The sequence below is a fragment of the Trachemys scripta genome, chromosome 22 (genome assembly GCF_013100865.1).
Source record: "Trachemys scripta elegans isolate TJP31775 chromosome 22, CAS_Tse_1.0, whole genome shotgun sequence".
In the NCBI taxonomy this organism is placed as follows: domain Eukaryota; kingdom Metazoa; phylum Chordata; order Testudines; family Emydidae; genus Trachemys; species Trachemys scripta.
The window spans coordinates 2,166,146-2,189,174 of NC_048319.1; the positions used below are offsets into that span (position 1 = coordinate 2,166,146).

General features: G+C 58.0%; 1 protein-coding gene across 2 annotated transcripts in view; it reads right to left on the reverse strand.

Moving 5' to 3' along the window:
* Positions 1-539: 539 nt before the first annotated feature.
* The window catches only part of HOMER3 (homer scaffold protein 3), a 31,385-nt gene continuing 8,895 nt past the window's right edge, over positions 540-23,029 (reverse strand). Inside the window, exons 2-10 of one of the 2 annotated variants that reach the window (XM_034754976.1) lie at positions 20,127-20,243; positions 18,141-18,297; positions 17,385-17,516; positions 16,222-16,329; positions 11,490-11,611; positions 9,538-9,694; positions 6,340-6,450; positions 4,457-4,537; positions 540-2,658 (exon numbers count right to left, since the gene is read on the reverse strand). In XM_034754976.1, coding sequence (XP_034610867.1) covers positions 2,470-2,658; positions 4,457-4,537; positions 6,340-6,450; positions 9,538-9,694; positions 11,490-11,611; positions 16,222-16,329; positions 17,385-17,516; positions 18,141-18,297; positions 20,127-20,140 — 1,071 coding nt within the window. In that variant the 5' untranslated portion in view covers positions 20,141-20,243 and the 3' untranslated portion in view covers positions 540-2,469. The remainder of the gene's footprint in view (positions 2,659-4,456; positions 4,538-6,339; positions 6,451-9,537; positions 9,695-11,489; positions 11,612-16,221; positions 16,330-17,384; positions 17,517-18,140; positions 18,298-20,126; positions 20,244-23,029) is intronic. The other variant, XM_034754977.1, reaches the window with a different exon arrangement.

The window sequence follows — 23,029 nt, forward strand, 5'->3', positions numbered from 1 at the left end:
TGGAGCTCCTGTCAGCATCGTCGTAACGTCACTGCCTGACTGGAGGGCTGAGGGCGTTACACCGGGAGCGACCGGGGCTGTGCTTGCGAGGTGTAAGGGGCACCGGGTCATTACAAACCCTGGCTAATGACGGTGCTGCCGCCAGCGACAAGTCTGGGCTAGCGAACGCACAGGTGTGGAAGGCAGGTGGGAACCGGGCCGAGCTGCAGTCTCAGTGCCGTGCTGGGGCTTGTGTCAGAATCAGTCCTGCTGACTCAGCCTGGGAAATTGCTCAAGCCGGTCCAGCGAGCCCCAATCACTCGGAAACTCCCATCTTGCCACAGGCCACACAATAGAGAGAGGCTGAGGGCGGAGACATGGAGGACACAGTGGTGGGAAGTCAGACCCAGTCCCTTTAACATGCCCCTTCTCCTGGTAGTTTGCATGTGGCGTGAGACACAGACAGGACCCGTGGGTGGGTGAGTGGCTGACAACATGCAGGGGAGATGCCTGCTTAACCCACCGCCGCCCCACAATGAAGCAGTCAGAGCGAAGGCACCTTTCCTGCAGCCGATCTCTATTTTCCAAAGGGGCCACAGCTGGCACCGGAACGGGAACGCAGTGCTGCACGTACCCCGGCCAGTCTTGTCTCCCCCCCCACACACACACACAGAGAACACCCTGCGGGCGGCACACGCTACAGCTAGTTCTAGCCCCCACACAGGCGTGGGAGCAGCTCATGCAAAAAAGTTCTCCTGGCTGCGCAGGTTCAGAAATCTACATTTCCCCACAACTCCTAAGCTTTGAAAGGGAGGGCGGGAGGGAGGGGGCCGGCCTAACCGAGACACAAGCTCTGTAACCCTGACATCACAGCTCCACTCCTTCAGGATCTCCCCGGCGCCTGCTCCTGCCCTTAGGCTCAGTTACCCAGGCGTAAGCAGGGGCTAGGGTTCCAGGGAGCCCTGAGGCGGTCCGGGGCAATGGCAGATCCACTGAAAATCAGAGCAATCACCTCTCGGGCCGGGGGCGCGAGCGAGAGGCAGCTCGGCCCCAGGTGAGTAACGCTTTTCACCCAGGTACACGCAGACGGAGGGTCTGACCCAGTGGGCAGAAGGCAGGACTCGGCCGCCGGGGTTGCTGGAGTTTTAGGCAGATTCTGCAGCGTCTCTACAATCCCTGGAAACATTCTCCAGTTACTACGTCCGTCTACACTGCACCTACGGCAGCAAGGAGAAACGTAAAAAACAGACCCGGTCCTGGTCCTGCTGGGCGACCGGCTCCGTCTACACACACTGCTTCCTCATTAGACACCGGGCTAAGTATGCTACTAAGCAACTACTGGGCTCCCCAGGGCCTGGGTGGGGGAGTGTGACTGCCCCTCTCCCTACAGGCCTTGTTGGATTTACATTACTCGACAACACCCATAAGGACCCACAAACGTCCCACAGCCCCTAGGGAGCCCAGGCCCAACGCGCTCCAAACAGCCAACGCCCTAGCTGTATCCAGCCGCGCAGCTCAAGGTGGAGCATAGCATGGGGGCCTGCACCCTCCGGGGGCCATGCGGCTCATGGGGCCTGCTGTCTCCCTGGACGGCGCTTCCCAAGAGGCAACAAGAGCAACTGGGATTTGCTGCATTTAACTCAGGGGAGCGGCAGCCCTTGGAGCCTGGACAGATGCCAGCTCCACGGCTGGCCGGTCACCCCCCAAGCTATCCCGTTTCTCAAAGCCTAGTCCCCTCCCCAGCTCTGCCTTCTCCTCCCAGCTTAAAGCAGCTTTGAGAAGTAAGAAAACCCACTGCCTTCAAATAGAAAACGTCGTGAAATCCTGCAACTTCTTCCCCTCTGGAGGCTGGGACTGGGCAGCCACAAGGGAATGGGGCCAGGTGAGGAGCTGTCCCTGCCCATGGGGGTTCTGGAAGCCCCTGACCGTGAATAAATGGTGATTAGAGTCTATTCAAAAGATGGGATGTGAGTACGGTGGGGAAGGGGGAGAAGGAGCAGCTACCGCCCATGGTGCGATGGGTCGTCTCTTCCTGGAGCCAGGCAGTTTGGTTCAAAGAAGCAAGCGGTTCTCTAGAAAAACTACTGAAAAATGGGCAGGCAGGTGAGCCCCATCCCTAGAAAAGGAGTGTTTCCTTCTGTAAACGTGTCAGGGAAATGCGTTAGTGAGTGAGGCCAGGAGAACAGCGTCACGGAGCAGCATGGAGACCCTGCCACCTGCGGGCCACGCCGACATGGTCAGGATCCAGAGAGGCCTGGACGTGACTCATGGACACTCCTTGGGCGGAAACCCCCCCGAGTTCAGCTGCCCACGGGCGCCACGTCTGCCCTCAATGCACATCAGGCGTCTCTGGCCAGTCTCCACAGTCAGTTGCAGGCATCTGCTGGTTTGTGGCTGGACCCCGCCCAGGTCCCAATTCCTGCTGCAGTTTGTAACCGGCCTCAGCCGGGCTCTGCCCCTCCTGGAAGGCGTCTCTGTGGCCAGGGCTGCTCAGTTGCTTTCCACCAGCTTGGCAAGTCCCTGCCGGAGCTCGCTGAGCTCAAATATCTTCACATCCATTAGCTCGCCCACCTTGGTGACTTCGCCCTGCATCTTCTCCCTCTCGGCCAGCTGCTCGGCCAGTGTTTGCTCAGCCACATGCAAACGTCGCTCCAGCTCCGCGTTGCGTCCCTCCAGCTCCTGGCCAGGGTGCAAAGGATTAGTAAACAAACGGACAATGAAGCAGCTACCCCTGCACCTTAACCGCACTCCCCCCCAGCCAACACACCACACACAGCAGCTACACCTCCACCTTAACCGCACACACACACCCCAGCCAACACACCACACACAGCAGCTAGCCCTGCACCTTAACCACACACACACCCCACAGCCAACATACACACACAGCAGCTAGCCCTGCACCTTAACCGCACTCCCCCCCAGCCAACACACACACACAGCAGCTACAACTCCACCTTAACCGCACACACACCCCACAGCCAACACACCACACACAGCAGCTACACCTCCACCTTAACCGCACACACACCCCAGCCAACACACACAGCAGCAGCTATACCTCCACCTTAACCGCACACACACCCCACAGCCAACACACACACACAGCCGCTAGCCCTGGACCTTAACCGTACACACCCCCCACAGCCAACACACACAGCGGCTACCCCTGCACCTGAACACCAGTGCGCACACACGCCCCACCTGTTCTCTACACCTGTGCCCTTCCACTGACACACACACAGGTTATCCCCTACACCAGCACAGATGCCCATGTCCTCCCCCCTACTCATCACATACCCATGTGCATAATCCCCTGCCACGGCCCTTCTCACACCTGCACACCAGGTGCACGGAAAACACATTCCTTTATTGATCCCATCATGGAACTGGCCCTAGCAGATCAGGCTGGAGTTCACCTCTTGGTACCTGGGCCTGTCCCCCCTGCCCGTGTGCTCTGACCATCACCCCACTGCACACTGACCGTGGCAGGAGTCTGGGAGCTCAGCTCCTCGGCACATGCCAGCTGACTGATCGGACTAGCCTCTGGAGATGCAATGCCAGAGCTGTCCACTGGCCCAGCAGAAACTCTCCTCTCCTGGCCTCTGTCCAGCCTCGGAGCTGCAGGCCTAGGATAAGACCACGTAGGTCTCTCTCCACCCCACACCCAGCACCCGGTCGCTGAGCAGGAATATATTCTTTGTCCCGTAAAACCGGAGTCCTGTGCTGTGAGCAGAGCCTGTATCAGAGTCCCAGCCCCAGCGGGCCCTGACGGGCACAAGCAGGCAGCCCTCTCAGAGCCTGGATAAATGGAATGAGAGATGCCATCTGCGTCCTGCCTAGGGGTACAGAGCAGCTTGCATCCCTCCTTGCCTGCCCTCCCCTGTGAACCCGCTGGAGTCAGCGCTCCACCCCTGAGGGGGTCAGCTGGCAAGAGATTCTGCAGCTCCCCTTCCTGCAGGCTGGGCACGTCCTCTGCCCAGAATGGGGCCCAGCCAGTGAGCAGAGTGCCCAGCTCGCGGGGCTGCCAGGGGATGGAGGGTTGCAAGGCACCGCCCTGCCCTAGCTACATGTCCAGCAGGACGCATCAGGCTCTGGGGGAAGTGTGATACGCAGAGAGGGTTCGTTATCTTTTCAGTGCACGTTGGGTGCTGGGTGTGACTGCCTTTCTGTGGGGCCTGGGAGGAAGGGGAGAAGGAAGCACATCCCAATCCTGTCACCCAGCAGCACCCCAGGAACACACAGGATGGGGTCCCCTGGCTGGCCATGGCTGGGGAAATCATTCCCCTATCAGCAGCTCTGCAGAAAGAGGTAAAGGGGGGCCCAGCCTAGTTGGGCTGGAAGCAGAGTGAGAACCCCAGACCTGCCCCCTCTCACGGGCACAGGGGAGAGGGGTGTAGCTGGCTGTCCCCCAGTCTAGACAGCGCAGTGATGTCATTCGATACGGGGTCTCCCCGGCAGACCTCCCCTCTGTCACCTGCAGCTTCCGCAGCATTTCCTCGCGCTCCCCCTCCGCCTCCCACTGGCCACTCTTCTGCCTCTTCAGCTGCTGAATTTCCTGAATCACGGAAAGGAAAAGAATCACTGCCCGGGCCAGCCCCATGCTCCCCGGCCACCGCGCGGTCACAGGCCGTGCGAAGCCAGGAGACCGGTGCCACACTGTGCTTCGCTAACACCCCACCACAGGGGATACACATACGCAGCCCCCTCAATCCTCCCCTGGCTTCAGACCCTCCCACTAGCCCTCCTGGCTCAGCCCACGCTGCTCGTCTGAGCACCCCCACAGGGCACGTCTACACGGCAGCGGGGGGAACAGACTCGCACCAGCGGGGCTCCAACTGGCTCACTAGAAATCCCAGTGCGGACGGTGCAGCTGGAGCTGGAGCTGGGGCTGAAGCCTGGGGGCTGGCTGGGAGCGTGAGCTGCTACCCGGCCGCACTGTCCACACCCGAGCCCTGCCAGGGTGAGTCTGTCTCCTGAGGTTGGAGGTGTAGATGCACCCACAGTGTCCTGCTCCAGTGCTCACATCCAGGCCTTGTCTGTGCCGCCCCCGCCTATTGCCCACCCTTTCCTCTGACCCTCACTAGCCCAGGAGTCTTAGGTCTTAACAAAATAAAGAGCACATTAACGGCCCCCACTCCCCCGCCCTCTGCTTGCACACCATCTTTTCCTGCTCCCACTGCATCTTAGACCCCTGGGTCGTCTTGTCTCCAGGGGCAGGGCCTCCCTGCGCACCCCTCACACTACGGCCTTTCCCCTCTCTCCTCGGCAGGTGTCGGGGGCAGACAGAGCTCTCGCTCCAGACACACACTGAATGATGCGCAGAACAAACTCCCACCCCCACCCCTTGCCAAGTGCATCCCCCGGCGCTGCCACCCACCCGCTTGGCACAGCTAGGGAAGAAGGTGCAAATGAACAAATCCCAGAGACTCTCTCCACATCTCCCCTCCCCCAGCCCCTGTAATTAAAGCTCTGCTTTCAATCATTAATGTACATGCTGTGAAAGCAAGAGGCAATAACTAGGCCAGAGGTTAAACATAGCTGCTGAGGAGAGGGGTGGGCATGTGGGGCAGGCTGTGCCATCTGCAGAGGAACCAGCTACACCAGAGGCTGTCATGGGGGGGGGGGGGGGGGGGGGGGGGGGGTGAGGCAGGGGCTGTCTGATGCCCTGGCCTGGGATCAGGAACCTTTACATGGGGACCGTCAGGCTTCACACCTATTCAGCCTCAATTCTCTTTTGTGAGCAGGTCAGGAGGCCACATGGGGCCCCTCCAGTGCTGACCTGTGACCCTCTTCTCCTTGGGAAACCGCCCTCCCCTACACAGGGGCTTTTCACACCACTCTGCACAGAGGAGGCAGAACATGCTTCGGGAAGCGTCTGGCCGACATCTGCTCCCCTGGCTAAGCAGCGAAGTGTAGCCCCAACAGCCGCTACATTCGCTGGAGAGAGCTAGAGCGATGGGCACAAAGCCAACAGGGAGTGGGGAAAACAGCAGGGGTTTGCTACGGGGCAGGAAACCATCGAACGTGATGGAGGCTGGGGCCGTCCCAGTAAGATTTGGCCCAGTGCCACAGAACAAAGCGTTCTCACTCTCCCATCTGGGGGTCAATATCTGAGCACGAACACGGCTCCATGCTCTTCTCCCTGGGCCCGGGACAGAACTCGCTCTAAGAGCGGCGGGAGTGGACCAGGGGGGCCCACAGGCCGGGGGGGGGGGGGGGAAAAAGGGGAGCGTTGGGGGGGGTGGCGACAGCAGCCCAGGATGCACTCATATTTTGGGCATGTCCTAGCCGCCTCCCTTGGGGCATTGCGGTCGTTCAGCCGCTGCTCCGAGCCCTCGTCTGCTCCACTGCTGTTACCTCGTCTTTAGCCTTGATCAACAGCTCCAGCTCCTCCAGCGTCTGGTTCAGCTCCTCCTTGCTGCCCTCGCTGGAGGAATCGTGGGCTTTCTGCAGCTCCAGTTCAGCCACCTACATGGATATGCAGGGAGAAGGGAATTGGGTCCCAGTGCCGCGTGCCTGCCGGAGCCAGGCACACAGGCCTGGGGATGCAGCTAAGGGGCTGGCCAGGGGCTTGAGCGCTGAGGCAGGTCGAGACAAACCTTCCAGCTGCTGGGCAAAGTGATTATTCCTGCCCAGGAGCCCCCAGACTCTAGCAGCTTTGTGGCTTCTAACGAGAACATGCCCACCCCACAATCGCAGACTCTGCTCCTTGGAGCCGCCCTAAAGCTCTCCTGGCCGGACTGGGGGGATATTTAAAGGGGAAGGATCTTTCCCACTGTCCCTCTCCGCTCCATGTGTAAACATGGGCTGGGAAAGCGGGGAAACTCCACCCCAGCGCCCACCAGGAACAAGGTATCTGAGACTTCAGTTCTCCATGACCTGGCCCTTCACTCGCTATCGTGGCTACCAGCCCTTCTCCAGAGCTGGCCCCTGAAATCTACGGGATTTCGGAGTGCCTGTCACCTTGGTATCTAGCCTCTACAGAGCAAAGGCTTCCACAAGCCCCCAACACTACAGCCGCGCAGTAGGGAATATGGTGCGGCAGCCATGTCGAACCCACCCCCTCCCCCCCGTTGGGGAGCTGCACTGGGCGTGGAAGAGTCTCTTGCAGCTCTGCTGTGCTGGGACGTTAGCAAATGGCAGCAGGGACCCAAGGATCAGGAGCACGCGACAGTCCCTAACCAGGCAAAACTCAGCCATGAAATCCTCCCCTCCTGCCAGGTAAATCTCCCCCGCAAGGCCCTCTCCCCACAGATACTCATTGCCTCTTCCCCTGACGTACCCCTTCCCCAAAAGTACCCCTCTGTTCTTCCACCAGAATCTCCCCTCTCCTCTTCCCCCAAGGGTCCCTCTGCTCCTCCTCCAAACTCCAAGTCCAACCAGGTACCGCTCCCTCCCTCCTCAGACTCTCCCCTCCCCCAGACTCAGACAGGGGGTCTTTCTGGTAGCCCTTCAGCCCACGCCCAGTGACCAGAATCCTCAGTCTCACTGCACAGAAGCAAGATCTTGTCCAGTGGCTCCTGCCGGGCTGACCCTGAACAAAGATTTCCTCCCTCCCCTCGGTGCAGATCACACGCTCCAGCAAGCGTCAGAACCACGCTCTATCTATAGCCCCATTCCCCCCTTCCCCTGCAGTCTCACGCTCCCAGCAAAGCTGGGTCAGCTGACACCAGCCGCACCACCCTGAAATGTGTGCAGAGGGCCAGGTTCTGCTCTCAGTCCTGCCTCTGTGAGGCCCTGCTGCAGTCAGTGGAGTGATTTACACCAGTCTTAACGAGGGGGAGGGCTTGGCCCAGGCGCTCTCCGTTTCTGAAAAATGCTGCACAGAAGCTTAAATAATTCATCGGCAGAGGATTTGCTTTGAAAAGTTCATCCCAGGACCCACACCTAGGATGAAAACCCTCAACCTCGTCTGCACGGAGCTCTGCTGGTGCACTTCCAACAGGGGAGCTCTAGTACAGGCATGTGCAGCGGTGGGATGCAGCAGGCGACGTGGGCTAGGCCGGGCCTGCACTGAGCTTAGCTTGATGCTGGTGACCATGAGCTGCCAGATTCCCAGGATCGCTGCCGTCATGATCCCCAGAGGTCTGGCCCCCTGGAGGCCACCCCTGGCCCCAGGATGGGTGCGCCTTGCAGCGAGTCAGCAGATGCTCTGGACGCTCTTGACTCTCGATCTTTTCCCCGATTCTTCCAAGCCCTGGTTTATGAGGTCGGCCAGTCTCATTAGACCCACGACCATCTCTTTGGACTGGGAGAATGTTGAACCATCGGAGGAGGGGGGAGGGATCGGCAGCCCTTGGTTTATCCCCATAGGCAGAGGCAGGCGACGCAAGCTTCCCCCTCCCACCACCTGCACGTGCACACACCCGCCACACGTCCCAGCCACGCCTCGCAGGGCTCCTCTAGGGGCGAGAGGGAAGTTCGTTCTTTGTGGCTTATTCAGTCCTTGGCATCTCTGCTGAGAATTAGCATCAGGCCTGGTGACTATCACTGGGTATTGGGCTGGAAACGAAAGGGACTAGCAAACAGCCCTACCTCGCATGGGAACAACTGCTGCGTCCCACAGATCTGCATGTAACTCAAACCACTGGCCTAGAGGCGAAAAGGCTCCACAACCCCTTTGCAACCTCTGTAGCCCCTTCCCAACCAAATCCTGCTAAGACTCTACAGCCCCCTTCCCAAAACTCCTCTCCCCAGCGAGCCTTGCCGTGCGACTGGCACTCCTCCGCTTTGCCGCAGGCTCAGCTGATCCGGGATCTCTCCCCCACTAGGTAGGTCAAAAGCTCCGATTGTTCCACCAAAGGCTGGATACAAGGGCCTGTTTGTCAGGGATCACACTGCTGCTGTTCGGCTCGGAGCTAATTTTAGCAGCGTGAGTGTCTTTCACCCCGTCTGTTGCCAGGCCAGGCGGCTGCCCAGGTGGCCGGCGCAGGGGCAGGAGGTGAATGCGAAGGGGAGCACAGCCTTCACTCACCATGGGTGGCAGCTGGGGGACCTCAGGCAACAGGAGCGAGGGAGAAACACTCCCACATGCTCCCCTCCCCTCCCCACCCCCACCCTGCTATACCAGTCATCCTGCAGGAGGGGAGGGCAGGGGAGCAGGACCTGCTGTCACTCAGCATCATCTCTGGCTCTTTAATAAATGCTGTGCAGAGGCAATGTGTGGGGGGCATGCGGGGTCACATGTCCCCCCAGAGTCGCTGCTTGGCTTGTACTGAGCATGCTCAGTAACATCTGTTGGAGCTGCTGCCCTCACTCGGCCCCCCCAGTCTGATGCGAGATCCTGTCCTGCGGGGCCCTTAGGAAGGGGACTGAGGTTGGGGGGTGGACATGGGGATCTAACTCTCTGTCGCCCTCACTCTCACCAGCAGGCAGGAGAGCACGCTAAATGGCCCAATGGTCTGATCCATTATGGCATCAGCCATATCCCGCAGACGCCCAGATAGCACCTTCCAGCTGCAGCCGATCTCCCACTGGCACCCATGGAGGCTGAAGGCAGCATGTGGCCCACAAGCTATGGGGGCCGTGCCGCCTTGCCCCGTTCCTTGTGCTCACCCGCAGCCGCAGCGTCTCCGTCTCCTCCTGGTACGCGGCCAGCTGCTTCTTCCACTGCTCCACGCTGGCGTTGGCTTCCTGCAGGGCAGCCACCAGCTTGTTGTTGTTGTCCTGGAGGGTGAAGAATTCAGCTTCCCACTGGACCTCGGGCACTGAGCTGCAGGAGGGGGCATGGAACCACAAGCCGGGAGTGAGAGGGAGGGAGAAAGGTCTCTGCTTCCCCGGGGGTGTCTCAGCAGAGAGGCCTCCCTTCCCCCACTGGGCAGCGTCCTGAAGAGCCAATTCCCAATGCAGACATGTCCTGATCAGAGCCAATCCTGCGGGACGGGACCTCAGGCCGCCATGACCCTGCCCCATCCTCCCCTTGCACCCTTCAGAACATCAAGGCGGGAAGGAGCCTGGTCGAGGCTGTCATGGAAGCCATGGCTTCGGCGCTGAGCAACGGTGAGTTCCAACACACGACAAACACTGCAAGCTCCCGTCAGAAGCGCAGGTCTGTCCCCCACCCGCCACACCGGTGACAGGGACATGGCCTCCTCCTGGGCAAACTGCTGCCCTGCCTAACTGTCCTCTCCTCTGGACGTTCCGCCTGGGACGTGCCATTGAATGTGGCTGGGGAGAAGCCTCCCTCGCCAGCGATGGCTGGGTTAAACGACCTGTAAGTCTGGTCTTTCATCTCTATGGCAGGGCTTTGACCTACAGGACCCCCAGGCCTTCTCCCGATCCACGGGTCAGTGCTGACCACACACTCCCAGAGGGCAGAAGGGATGGGGCTGCTACGCCCGCCCAGGCTGCTTTCAGCCTGGCCTCAATCTCACTTCCCGAATCTGGACCCTTGTGCCAGGCCCGAGCCTGTGTCTGTTTCCTGCCATTGCCATGTTTGGCTTTGGGAATCAGGAGGGGGCAGGGGATGAGCGACCATCCACATGGCTCCACCTGAGCAGAGGAGCAGCTGACGGGATGACTCGGCTGCCCAGGACCAACAGGCTTGCATGGTGCTGGAGCTGGGGACGTCCCACTGCCAGATTAGCAGCCACGGCGAGGAGGCTGAGCTGCCAGGAAGGGGCTTTGCAGCCTGGAGCTTGGAACCCACCCAGCCGCTCCGGCTCCGAGTTTGCATTGCAGTAAAGTGACTCGATGGAACCAAACTAAAGCCCAGAGGATTTGCGGGGGGTCAAATGACACTTAGCTTCAAACACATCCTAACATGCAAACACTGGCATTACTCCCCACCCCCACCCCAGGCAGTCCCAGGGCAGAATCCGGCCGAAAGACTTTACAAGAGAAAGGGACAGGTTCCGCCTGGAATCCCCAGCGGAATTACCACCAGCCCAGCCCTGGGCCAGCTAGACAGGTGTGAACATCTTCTGACACCCGGCCCAATGACTCACTGTGCCTACAAGCTGCTTGGCGAACATGCTTCACCCCTGAGCTGCAGGGATTCCCCTGGTCGGGGAATGGGGAGGGATGTATTTCCCCATGGCCTGGATGGGGGCTCCGACTGCCAGAGGCTGGGACTGGACGACAGGGGATGGATCACCTGATAATTGTCCTGTTCTGTCCATTCCCTCTGAAGCACCTGGCAGGGGCCACTGTCCGAAGACAGGACACTGGGCTAGATGGACCATGGGTCCAACCCACCATGGCTGTTCTTATGTCCTCATGTAAGGCAGCAGTGGGTTTTGAGGGGCAGCATGCAGCCATAAGGAGAACAACAGAAAAGGGTCCCGCCCCGAGCACTAGGCTCGAGATGGTGGTGGGTCCCGGGGTTTATACCCTGCCCTGAGTCTGTGGGAGCAACAACGTTAGCTGGGGACCAGGGCAGAGGGAAGAGTTAATTCCCCCCTGGATGGGAGATGCTGGGATCCCCCTTCCCCACTGGGGACTGGACCTGAGAGTGCCCTGAACAGCTGGGCTGGGACCTGAAAGCCCCAGCTAAGCCCACGCCTCACCCTTCGGAGAGCATCTTCTTCAGCCGCTCCTTCTCCGTTGTTATCTCGACGTCGGCGCTCTGGCTCCGGAACAGCTTATCGTCTCCTGGCCCATTGGAGCTGATGACAGTGCTTGGCAGCACCTGCAGGGGGGTTACAACACGTCAGGCAGGTCTGGGACACGTGGTCACCCAGCGTCTCTGCCAGTCCCCAGGTTCTTACATAGGGTGACTCATTAGAAGAGCTCAGGTGTGGGGCCCCATGGGTCAGCGCTCTGCACTGCCGTGGGGTGACCCCAGATTCCATTCAGCTCCTGGGGGTGCTCATCTCCTGGGAGGGAAGGGGGAGATGGAGCATCTCATATCACCAACAGCAACGCCCTGTGGCCTGCCTAGACATGACCTCAACAGGCGCTGAATGGAGAGATCCCATCTCAGCTCCAGGAAGGCTGCCAAAGGCTGCAGGGCTTTAGACTGTGGAGGTTAATGTGGGGGAATCTCCAGAAAGGGATGCTGGAGGGGCTAGAACAGGACTGGGGAGGGGTGTGTGCTTCCTTCCCACCTGGTCTCTTTGTTTGATTGACACCAGCACTGATGCCCAAGACACCAAAGGATGGGCAAAAGATTTGACCAGGCAGACACACAAACTAGACAGAGGGAGAGATGGATGGATGGAGGGAGCAAGCGAGGGAAGGATAGACAGATGGATGGATAGACAGATGGAGGGATAGATGGATGACAGAGGCACAGCTTTGTTTTCAGATTAATAAGCCTCTCTCTGCACTGGTTAGTGGCTCCCCCATTCACTGCCCCAGCCCGTGGTGACTGTCTTGTGCCTCTGGCAGCAGTCCTAGCACAAAAATCTCTGAGCTGGTGGGCTCAGAGTCCAGCTGCTCCATGATGAGCTCACCAGATGTTCCTCCCTCTTTATGTGCATTTTTTTTAAGGTGATAAGTTCTTTGGCCCCAAACTTGCCCTTGGTAAATGCCGATGGGGTCCTGGCCGCTAACCTGACCCCTTGAAGGCCATGCACGAGGTGCTGAATCACTTAACAGTGAGTGACTTCAGGGGTTCAGGCCTTGCTGCCCTACCACAGTGGCCCCTTTGTCATCAGAGGCGTCTCTGCCTTGTTCCCCGGGGGGCTCCAAGACATAGTGACCTATAAACCTGTCAGGGAGACGCAGACTGTGGCTCCTGCAGGGGCCCGTGGCTGGTGTCTGCCCCGCTGGGTAGGACGCTGAGTTCAGCTGCCCAGTCTCGTTTCTGCTCCTTGGGTTAGCAGGTGAGCGGTGAGCTCGGACAAGAAGGGAGCCCCTGAAGCCCCAAGATGGAGAAGGCAGGAGCCACTCATACTGCAGTAGCCAGGGGAGCCAGGCGTTAGACACTTTCTGAACACAAGGGAGATGCAGCCCCTGCCCCAAAGCGCACGCCCTGCTCCATGGCACTGTCGCTCCCTGCTTGCATCAGGACAGAATCCCAACGGGATTCATCAAAAGATCCTTCCAGATTGTTATCTGGGGAGAACAGACACCACACAGCAGGGATGTATATGCAGATGGCACAAGCAGATTCTATACCCTGCAGCCACCTGAGAGCCCCCAGCTCCCCGCACGTCTGCTGACAGAAGGGAAGAAACTAGGCACAGAAGTTACAAACTGATCTATAAAAAGACAGCGTGAGTGCTAGACATCAGAGCCCCCCAGCCTGGGATTGGCCGAGCCTTCTCCTTCCAGTCCTGGGACCAGTGGCGTCCTCCAGGGTTTATAGGGAGCACGCAAACACCCAGCCACCGGATCTCAGTGACTTTCCAGGGTAAGGACAACCACCTGGCCTAGGAATCTGCTGATGCAGGGTCATGAGCTATGCTGAAAGTCACAGCGTGGAGAGGCCTGAAGAGAAAGGCGCTGACCAGGAAGAGTGACTAGGAATGTCATGGATCCCAAAGTGCTTTATAAACATACACCCCTGCTTGCCCCATCCCCTTACCTATCACCCCCGTTTTACAGATGGGGAAACTGAGGCAGGTAAAGGGGAAGTCAGGTTTCCAACAGAGTGAATGGGAGCTTGGGGTGCTCAGCACCTCGGGACATTTTCAAAACTGCCCCCTGATTTTAGGGGCCTCGCCTTGTCGGGCGCCCAACTCAACACTTTGGGTCTGCAGAGGCAGGCAGTGATGGACGGGTAAGTGGCCCTAAGAGGAGGGCTGCTGCAAAGTGAGATCCACGGCTCTGAAAGTCTGAAGCTTAAGGACGCTGGAGCTGAGAGAAATGCAGGGAATCAGGGAGGCCTGATCAATCAGTTATTTATGGATGAGGCTCACGTGTGAAGCCCTGCTAATGGACAGACCCAAAAACGGCAAGCAGCAAGAGGATGTCTGGGGTGTTTGTACAAGATGGGGTGTGTGTGTATAGACCAACAATGGACTGTATGGAAGGGTGTGTGCGCAGGCCAGTGGAGGGGTGTGCAGGACAGCGTGTGTGTGCTGGCTGGCAGTGGCAAGGGAGTGTGTGTCCGTACAGGCAAGCAGCAAGGTGTATGGGATGGTGCATGTGTGTACAGGCACACAGTGAGAAGTATGGAAAGGGGGTGTGTGCGTATGCCTGCAGGTTGGTGGGGTTTGGGAGGGGCAGTGCAAGTGTGCGCATACAGACTAGTGACGGGGGTCTAGGGACAGGCAGTAGGGTTATGATGGACTGTGTGTGTAGATGGATCTCTCTCGCTGTGCTGCAGCAGCTGCTCCAGGCGAGGCTACGCCCTGACGAGGGGTGCAAACCCAAAGGCTGTGCTGCAAGTAGACGCCCCAGGGGTGAGCAAGCAATGCTGCCGGGGGTGGGATATTAATCCCTGACATGGGAGCTGGAGTATCAGTCGGCTGCTGACAGGGCATTCCATCTCAGAGACTGCAGCGCCCAGCACGTTCCCAGGCCCGGCCCTGCCGAGTGCCTGCCAGCACCAGACCCAGACAGAGGAGGAGGGCAGCCTGAGTCTCCTCTCACTCCCCCCAGTTTTACATTGAGGTAGCGTCTCTGAAGTCGATGGGGCAGCTCCCGGTTGAGGCTGGCATGAGAGGGGAATGAGGCCCCGTGTCGTCTCCAGAGGAGGTTTTACGGAGCACTGGAGGCTGAGTGACCTGTAGGGGCGGTGTGCGCTCGGCAGCAAGAGATGGGGGTTCAAACCCCAAAGAGCCAGCCGCACTCCCCGAAGGAGCAGAGCCGGGGAGAGCTGTGTGTAGCTCCATGGATGGAAGGGCTGGGTGCCCGGATCTCAGGAGATGAAGCTAAGCACTACAAGGGTGGAGCTGGGAATTACACATGCAAGGCGTTGCAGAGGAAAGAGCAGCCCACCTTTCTGTGTCGGGGGGAGGCGGGAGGATGGGGCGGGGGAGATCATTCTCCCCCCCCCGCCTCTTCCAGCAGCAGTCAATCTCGGATGGTGCAGAGGAAGGTGACCTTGCCCACAATGCACCTGGCCCGTTGACACAACTTCCCCCACCCAGACACTGGTATCATGGCCTTGAGCATGGTATGTGCACACGGAGGCAGTAGACAAGGCTGTCAGCAAGTTGTGTGCTGTAACAATGGTGGCCCTGACCTGGCGCTCTGAACGAGGCTGGCGGGGAAGGCTGCCCACTGCCTCTGCCTCCTCCCTCCCACATACAGAAGGGGGAGAGAGAGGAGAGGAAGCATAAAGGGCCGATGCCGCATCCCACACGCCCCCTGCCCTGCACCCACCCCCGTTCAGAGCAGGAGCCAATATGGTCAGGTTGCCTCGGTGCAGTTTTAGTGCTATGGAGTCGAATAGGCAGTAGGGAAGGAGAGACGCTGACACCTTCTCCGGGGCTGCATGTACACTGAGCAGTTCTGAACTAGCAGCTGCTTTAAGCGCTGTGCTGTGAGCCTGCACCGAGGTGCTGGAAGTCTTCTGTCCCCAGTACACGCCGAGCCCGCCCCATGACTGACAGATCCCCGATTAGCCCCATCGCTTTCGTGGGCCCTGGCTCTGCTGCCCTCACTCTGCTCTCTATTCCCTTCCCCATTTCCCATCCCTTAGGGAGAGACAACGGGAGTCAAGTTGGAGAGATGTCTCCCTTTGCTCCACCACGTACGGCATTTCCAGTCTCCGCAGAGCCGCCTCCTCCTCCTCTTTTTCCTGCAGGCCAAGGTGCTGTTCGCACTGCCTCCTCCTCCTCTGCTGCCACTCCATCTGTCCTCAGCCCCCAGCTCCCCTCCGGTTGCCAGGAGATCAGGGAAATGCAGAGCCACCTCTGGGATGCACCCACAGGGCACCCTGAAGAGCTGCCGTGGGGAGAAGAGGGGTAGAACGCACCACGGCCCGTCCTCTCCCCATCGGGCAGGCACTGGAGGCTGGTTTAGGGAGACCGGTCACGCCTTCAACATGCCACCAGGGATACCTGGGCTGCGGCTTGGCCTCCACGGGAGAGAAGTGGAGGGGCTGGCTACAGACTACCCCACTCCATCAGCACTACCTTAATGAAACGTTCCCAGTGAGCCCTGGCACGGGCCATTCTCCGCAGACGTGGGAGGCCTTTTGTAGATGCACGTGAGTGACAGGGATTGGAATTGCTAAGGCCGGTTGGCTCAGTGCCTGGTGCCTCCCATGGGGATTTGCATTCAGGGCCCTTCCGGCTGGTGGCTGGTGCTCTGGGGAAAGTGATGGGCTCTGCCCCTGTTGCCAGAGGACAATGGGATGGTGACCATTTTCCCTAGCAGCCCCACCGCAGCTGCCAAAGTTACCTGGTGAGACGTGATGTTCAGGGCTGGATTGGTCAGCTCCGTTTTATCCTGCGATTTTTCCCTCGCCAAACGGGCTGCTTCTTTCACCTCCTGGAACTTCTCCGCAAACTAGGGGAACGGGGGGAGATGGGGAGAGGGTCACTCTACTGTCTTACAGAAACGTCCGACAAGCGAGAACAGCTGCTAGGGTTTACTTCCCTCCTCCTGTCGCTATTTCTCCCTCTCTCTGCCTCTTTCCAGGGATCTGGCATGTTTTTTGCTTCCGCCCCAAGCTAGCGGTAATGTCCAGAGAATGGCCCCATGCCATCCCAGACCAGGACCAAGAGTCCGTGCTGGCGTTTCCACTGAGCTCAGTGCCTGCTGGGACGGGGCGTGGGGAGTTGAGTCCTTGCTGCGGGGGTGCCCATGCTGTACAGATGTGTTCAATAACGCTGTCAGAAGTGGCTAAGTGCAATCCGTAGACATTCCCGAGCTTGCTTTGATCCAGCCAGCGCCAACAACAATAGCGGTAAGGCCGAGCTTAGGGGGGCTGGAACAATGTGTATAGTGGGGGTGCTGAGAGCCATGGACCCAAACTGTAACCCCTGTCTATAATGGAAACCACTTCAAGCCAGGGGGTGCAGCAGCACCCCTGCACCCCTAGTTCCAGCCCCTATGGGCAAGCTGCGGGAGTAGAGACCGGGGCCTGAGAAGGGCTGTACAGGAGTCGCTGCTATTGTCACTTGAGCTGGACAGATCAAAGCTAGCTCAGGTGTGCCTATACATGCTGCAGTGCCCCTCTGACTGCAGTGTAGACAGACCCTTACACCCTCAGGCAGGTCCTCAAGGGTACTGAAATCAGTGAAAGTCAGGAGCCTAAATACCTGTGAGGATCTGGGTCCTAGCAGCCTACGTCACTTTTTAAAATGTCACTTCAGGTGCTTGTGAAAATGTGACCCTGACGTTCATTCTGTCCCCCACATATCTTAGGGCTTCCCGGCCCCACACCGCACTAGACCAGACTGTACCTGATTCTGTCCCCAGACCCTTCCTCCTCAGAGCATGGACACCTGAGTTGATACTTCCTTTGGCATTCCTGGTGGATTAGATTATGTAGCGATTCTCCCCCCGCTCCCACTCATTGCTTGGGTGGGTCAGCCTGCCATCAGCCCCTGCAACGTTACCTGGGAGAGGTGCTGCTCTGAGGCAAAGCCCAGCCCGTATACTGTGTTGGCTCGGCTGTCCGCCCATTGTCCGAACTTCTGGGAGGTTTTTGTGAAGGTCATGTTGGGGGTGATGGTACTGTTGATGATGGCCTGTGGGGGGAAGGAACAAGGACCCTCAGTCAAAGTGGAATTGCTGTAGTCTGCGAGATGGATTGTACTCTCCAAAGCTCCCTAGCGTGGGATGACTCAGGGAATTCCCTCACATTTATCATTCACCCATCATGGTGCTATAGAGGAGCCTTTTACCTCTAGGACACCAGCCCAAGTTACCAGTGAGCAAAGGTCATTCCAGTCGGACAGGCCGTGTGACATGAATGGGTCCTGTGTCTAGGGCCTGACACAAAACCCACCCCCACAACTGGCATCAGCAGAAAGGCCAAGGGTCAGAAGGACCAGAGCAGCCCTCAGAGGCCAAGAAGGGTCCCCGCAGCACAAGGCCAGGCACCGGGGGGAGGAAGTGGCTGGGCACGCTCTGTGCATAGGGCTATCAGTCGCAGCACTGTCTTTCCATCAGCACTAAATTCACCTTGGATATTAAATACGTCAGTGTGAAGACACTGGCTGTAACACTTTCCATGCCCGCCTGTGGAGATGCTCGAGCACTCCATTCTGAGGGCTGCCCAGAGTGGTGTCTGAGGGAAGCGGGAAGCACTCAGTGATCAAGGCCAGAGGGACGGTTGCTGGCAAGCTGCCTGGTCTGCATGTGGCCCTCACCTTGGTGCCTCCCACGCTGATGATCCGGTACACGTTGCGTGTGGCATCGTAGAAGTAGGAGACGGTCAGGGCATGTTTGCTGGCAGGGATCCAGTTCCGCTTCGTGGCCGGGTCGATCTGAAAAACGTGGGCTCGAGTGCTGAAGATCGGCTGCTCCCTGGAACAGAACAAACAGAACTGTCAAGGCAGCGGGGGGTGCGGAGCGCAGTCTGGGAAGCGAGCCGGCTTCCTGGCATCTGCATCGCACGCCGCAGAGCACATGGCATTTCTGCTAGTTCTCTCCTCTCCAGGGACACGAGGTGCTGAGCACCCCCAGCTCCCACTGAGCCAGCACCTCTGGGAGCACATCCTGAACAAGCACCCTCCAGCCCAGTGTGGCTAAGCCAAAGGGGAGGCGGTTCTTCACTCCCTGGCTTGGAAGGGCTCTAGCATCCCCCACTCGCCACGGTCACCCCTTATTCCTAGGGGCTCCCACTCCAGGCTTGTTCCTCTTTGGGATTCTTTGTGCTTCTCCAGAGGAAGCGGGCCTGAGACCCAGACATTCCCTGATGCTCTTAGCTCGGACTCATGAACCTCTGGGGCCATCAGCTGATGCAATGAGAAGAAAACTAAAGGCCCTGTAGCCCTTTTTGCCACCTCCTCCACCCCTTCCTCCACCCGTGGCAGCCAGCAGCACCATGGCAGCAGACTTCTCTGTACCCTGCAGAGCCCCTCCAGCTAAGATTACTAGGGCTCTGCCCTGCCACCTCCCGGCTCTCCCCACCCTCCAGCTAGTGACAAGATCAGATGTCACATCAGCAGTAACCCAGGGCAGGCCTCAGGGTCCGTGTGTCACATATGCACACGTAGGTCACCAGGCTCTCACACGCTGGGGCCCCTGCAGCACGGTCTGCCGGGGGGAATTGTGCTGGGGTAGGCACATTATTTGAAGTCTGATTTGAAGGTTGTGCACCTAGCACCGTAGCAGCTAGTTCGTGGTGAGTTCAATCATACGACGGCCCTGCCGCTGCACTAACTCTCCTTCCTGCAGGGTCTGGGACTTGGCGCTCCTGAAGAGAGTGTGGGATGGAGACTGGGTTGGGGATTTGAGCACAGACAGTGCCTCCCCTTCAACATGTCTCTTCCTCCCAAGGCTCATGCGCGGGCCACACAGCCTGCAGCGAAGGTCAGATCATGGGATTAAAGGCAGGTCATGTAAGAATGAATGAAAGGAAACATTTCTCCACAGCCAGAGCATGGAATCAGCTGCTGCGAGCCACAAGCCAGGGCTGGATTTTATGACCAGTAATGTACAAGCTAAACTCAGATCTCAGGCTTCAGGACATGACTTGAGCACGGCAGGAGGACATTTGTCTCCGTCAGGCAATAGCCCAGGTGCATTAGGGCTTGAGGTCTTTTTCGGCATTCCTTTCAAACCTCCGGCACTGGCCATTGCAGGCAGGAGCCTGAGCGGGTGAACTTGAATTCGAGCGGATACATCCTACACTCCAAGGCATGAAAACAGCTGGTGCGGCCCAGATACGACCCCTGTAACCCAGAAACTTACTTTCCTGCCCCCGGCTCAAGACCTCACTGTAGCAGTGAGACAACCTGCCCTTCCAGCGGAGGCTTGAGAGTGGTGTACAGTGCTGCCCTTGCTCCCCAGCTCTTCAGCTCTTTTCCCGTTGCCCAACCCTGGACTCAGATCCCTTGCACAGCAGCACATCACGCTGACCCAGCCTGCTCCTTCCAAAGGGAGCTTTGGGATTTCCCTCTGGTCAGTTCGCCTAGCCCTCCCCTGATGTATTTTCCTAATGACCCTCGAAGTCCCTGGTCTCCTCTAACACATGGTGCATTTTATACCCAGCTCATGTGTGGGGGTGGGGGACCTAAGTCCTGCCTTACCACTTTGAGGCACAATTTCCAGCGGGTGGGAAGCTAACACTCCTATCCATTGATCCCAGACCCCAGGGCCAGGGGCAGCCAGAGATAAAGGCAGTTTGTTACCTAGTTGTTGACATTGGTTAGTAACGGTTGGACAGACTATTAGGTAGTGAAGTTAGTATGCATCAGTCTTCCAGCAGCTTCCTAGATCTTGGTTTGGCCTCCTCAGTGATTCATTTCCTGGCAATGGAAAAGTCAGTCATTATTTGTCACACACAGCACAGAGAGCGCTTAGTCGGGCAGCATTTAGGAGGCTCACTTGGTCCCAGTCTCTCCAAGTCTGTAATTTGTAATGATTTCTCGTCACTAGACACGCGGTCCGGCTTGCAGGGGAAGCCATATAACTCGGAGTAACCGCCCCTGTGCCGGCAGCAGGAGCACAGGGGCTGCCGTGGCTTTAGCACTATGCTATTTTTATGTAGCAAAGTGCTCTGGCTACAGAGCCGCTTCCCTGTTTATTTTGGTTTCACATTCTCTGGCAATAAGTGCTGGGGACAAACTGGAGTGAAAAGTCTGGATTAGTTCCATTGGTGTGTCCGTAATTTCACCGGCTCTGAAATGGTGTTTGGTCACTTTTAATGGTACTGACTGACAAGAGGTACCCTTCCCCCTCCTCACACCCTCAGTGAGGCTGCGATCCAAATGGAAACTCCCCCACTGACTTCAGTGGGCTTTAGATTAAGCCCAGATCCACACCAGATGTCCCTGCACAGGGATTGCCTCCCCAGAGAGAGAACGCTGCCGTAGCTGGGTGGTCATGAGCTAGAACTGGCTACATACGCCTCCCCCACCCACCAGGGTGCAACTGACATCACGGCCCGCTTCAGAGCAGAGCCCAAGTCAGCAGGCCCCAGGGCTGTGAGGAACCTTAGTCATCGCTTTCCGCAGCTTTTCAGATCGGCTGGAACACAGGGGATGTTTATTGCTGTTAATTTTTGTCAATTAGAAGCAGGAGCAAACTCCCCCCTGGTCCCGGCGGGGTTATTGTCTGCAGCACTTGGTGTGCCACAGAAAGCAGAAAGCAAAGGAGCCAGCCCGTGAACCACCCCTCTGGGGGGGAACCCCTCTACAGGGCAGAGGGGAGGCCAGGTCCCTGGGGTGTTCAGTCCTCAGGATCTCTGCTGAGGCTGCCCCGGGGGCAGGGGTCGATTACTGCTGGCGTTTACTGACTGAAAACTACCAAAAATCTTTGTATTGATCGCTCCAAGATGGGCAAGACTCAAGGGACAATACGATTGGCTGCTGATGGTGTAATTGTGAGACAATAGCCGCACAGGCCAGCACTGCTTCGCCTCCTGCAGATCCCAAGGGAAGGGGAAGAAAACGGCAGGGGAGCTACCAGACTTCGTACTAACAAGGAAAGTTGTCTGTCCCTCCAGGCAACACAGGTCCAAGCCTCACCGACTCCCCAAACCAGACGGGTACCAATGACCTCCGATGCTCCCCATTTGAACAGGGGACAAGTTGGCTGCTCCTGCAGCACAGCAGAGGCTGCACGTCGATGCGCATTTACCTGCTGCAAGGGAGGCAATTCCTGCATCAAGGCAGCTTCCGAGGGGCTGAGGAAACAGAACATGCAGAATCCAGGAAGCTGTCTTCCCACCCTGCTCCTCTCATTGAAGCTGGGAACAGCAGCCCTACACTTGCATGTCCGTTTGGGATGTGGTGGTTAAAGCACAGGGCTGTATGCCAGGACTCCTCAGTTCTATTCCTGACTGTGTGGCCATGGGTCCAGGCCCTACCCCTTTGCGTGCCTCAGTTTCCCCATCTGCAAAATGGGGTTAAAAACACTATCCTATCTCCTGGGGAGGCTCCAGTCACTCATGCACCTTCAGGACATCAGCTGGAAAGTGCTAATGTAGGGGAAAGGGTTGCGTGCGTTGCATGCTGGGATATCAGGGACACCTCGCCATCCTTCTCCTCCCACTAGAAAACAAAACTAACTTGCACACTGCACGACAGTGGTAATCTTTGGAATCTTCTCCCTCTCCAGCACTCAAACTTTCCTCCACCCCTGCTAATAGGAGCCGGCTTCCTGGAATGGGGGAGCCAGTTTAATGGGCCAGGGTGCTCCTTCCTACCCCTAGGTACCCAAGCTACGAAGGAGCCACAATGCCTCTCTGGCACATGGACAGTGCTTGAGGAAGCGGCTGCTTAGGCTTTGAATTCAAGGCTCTCACAGTTGCCTCCAGCTCTTCTAGTTCTCTGTAGTTCATGCTCCAGGATAGTGCAGAGCCCAAAGGCCATGGAGAGCTTCGTGCTCAGTTTGGGAGAATTACGGAAATGCTTTGGTTAGTACGTCTCTCTCATCAGCAGCACTTTCCAGCACCAGGAGAGGGGCCTGGGGCGCGGGGTTGTTGGGGGAGGGGGCTTCTCTTCACCCCAGCACAGAAGCGGGTACAGAAATTCATCGTGGAGGACTCCGGCTGGCGGATGAGACCTGCCTCTCGGTTTTTTTTTTCGTTTGACAAGACCAAAGCAAGAGCTGAGAAACAAAAGCCTTCCCAGGGTCTGAGAGACAGAACGAAGCAAGGAGAAACAAATGACAGAAAGAAAGAGGAAGGAAACAGACTCGGCAGGAAACTGAAAGGGAGAGAAGACCAAAGAGGAATAGGAACCGAAAACATGTCAATGAGAGACACCAGGTCTTGGTGAAACAGCCAGTGACCTCCCAGGACCTGAGGGCAAACCCTCCAGGGGCCACACAACAGTGACTTATATGGGCTCCACCTAACCCTTCCTGTCATTTTTTCTGCAACTAAGTACCACCACGCTGCCTGGCCCAAGTCAGCACGGATGACAATATCTGCTCAGGAGAAGCCCAGACAGGAATAGCAAGGGGGGGTGGGGGCTGTGGGTCAGGACTGAGAGGCACTGGCAGGGCTATGCCTGAGAACCCAGAACTGGAATAGCAGGGGGGCTGCAGTTTAGGGCTGCGGGGCAGGACTGCCCAGCACCTGTCTGCA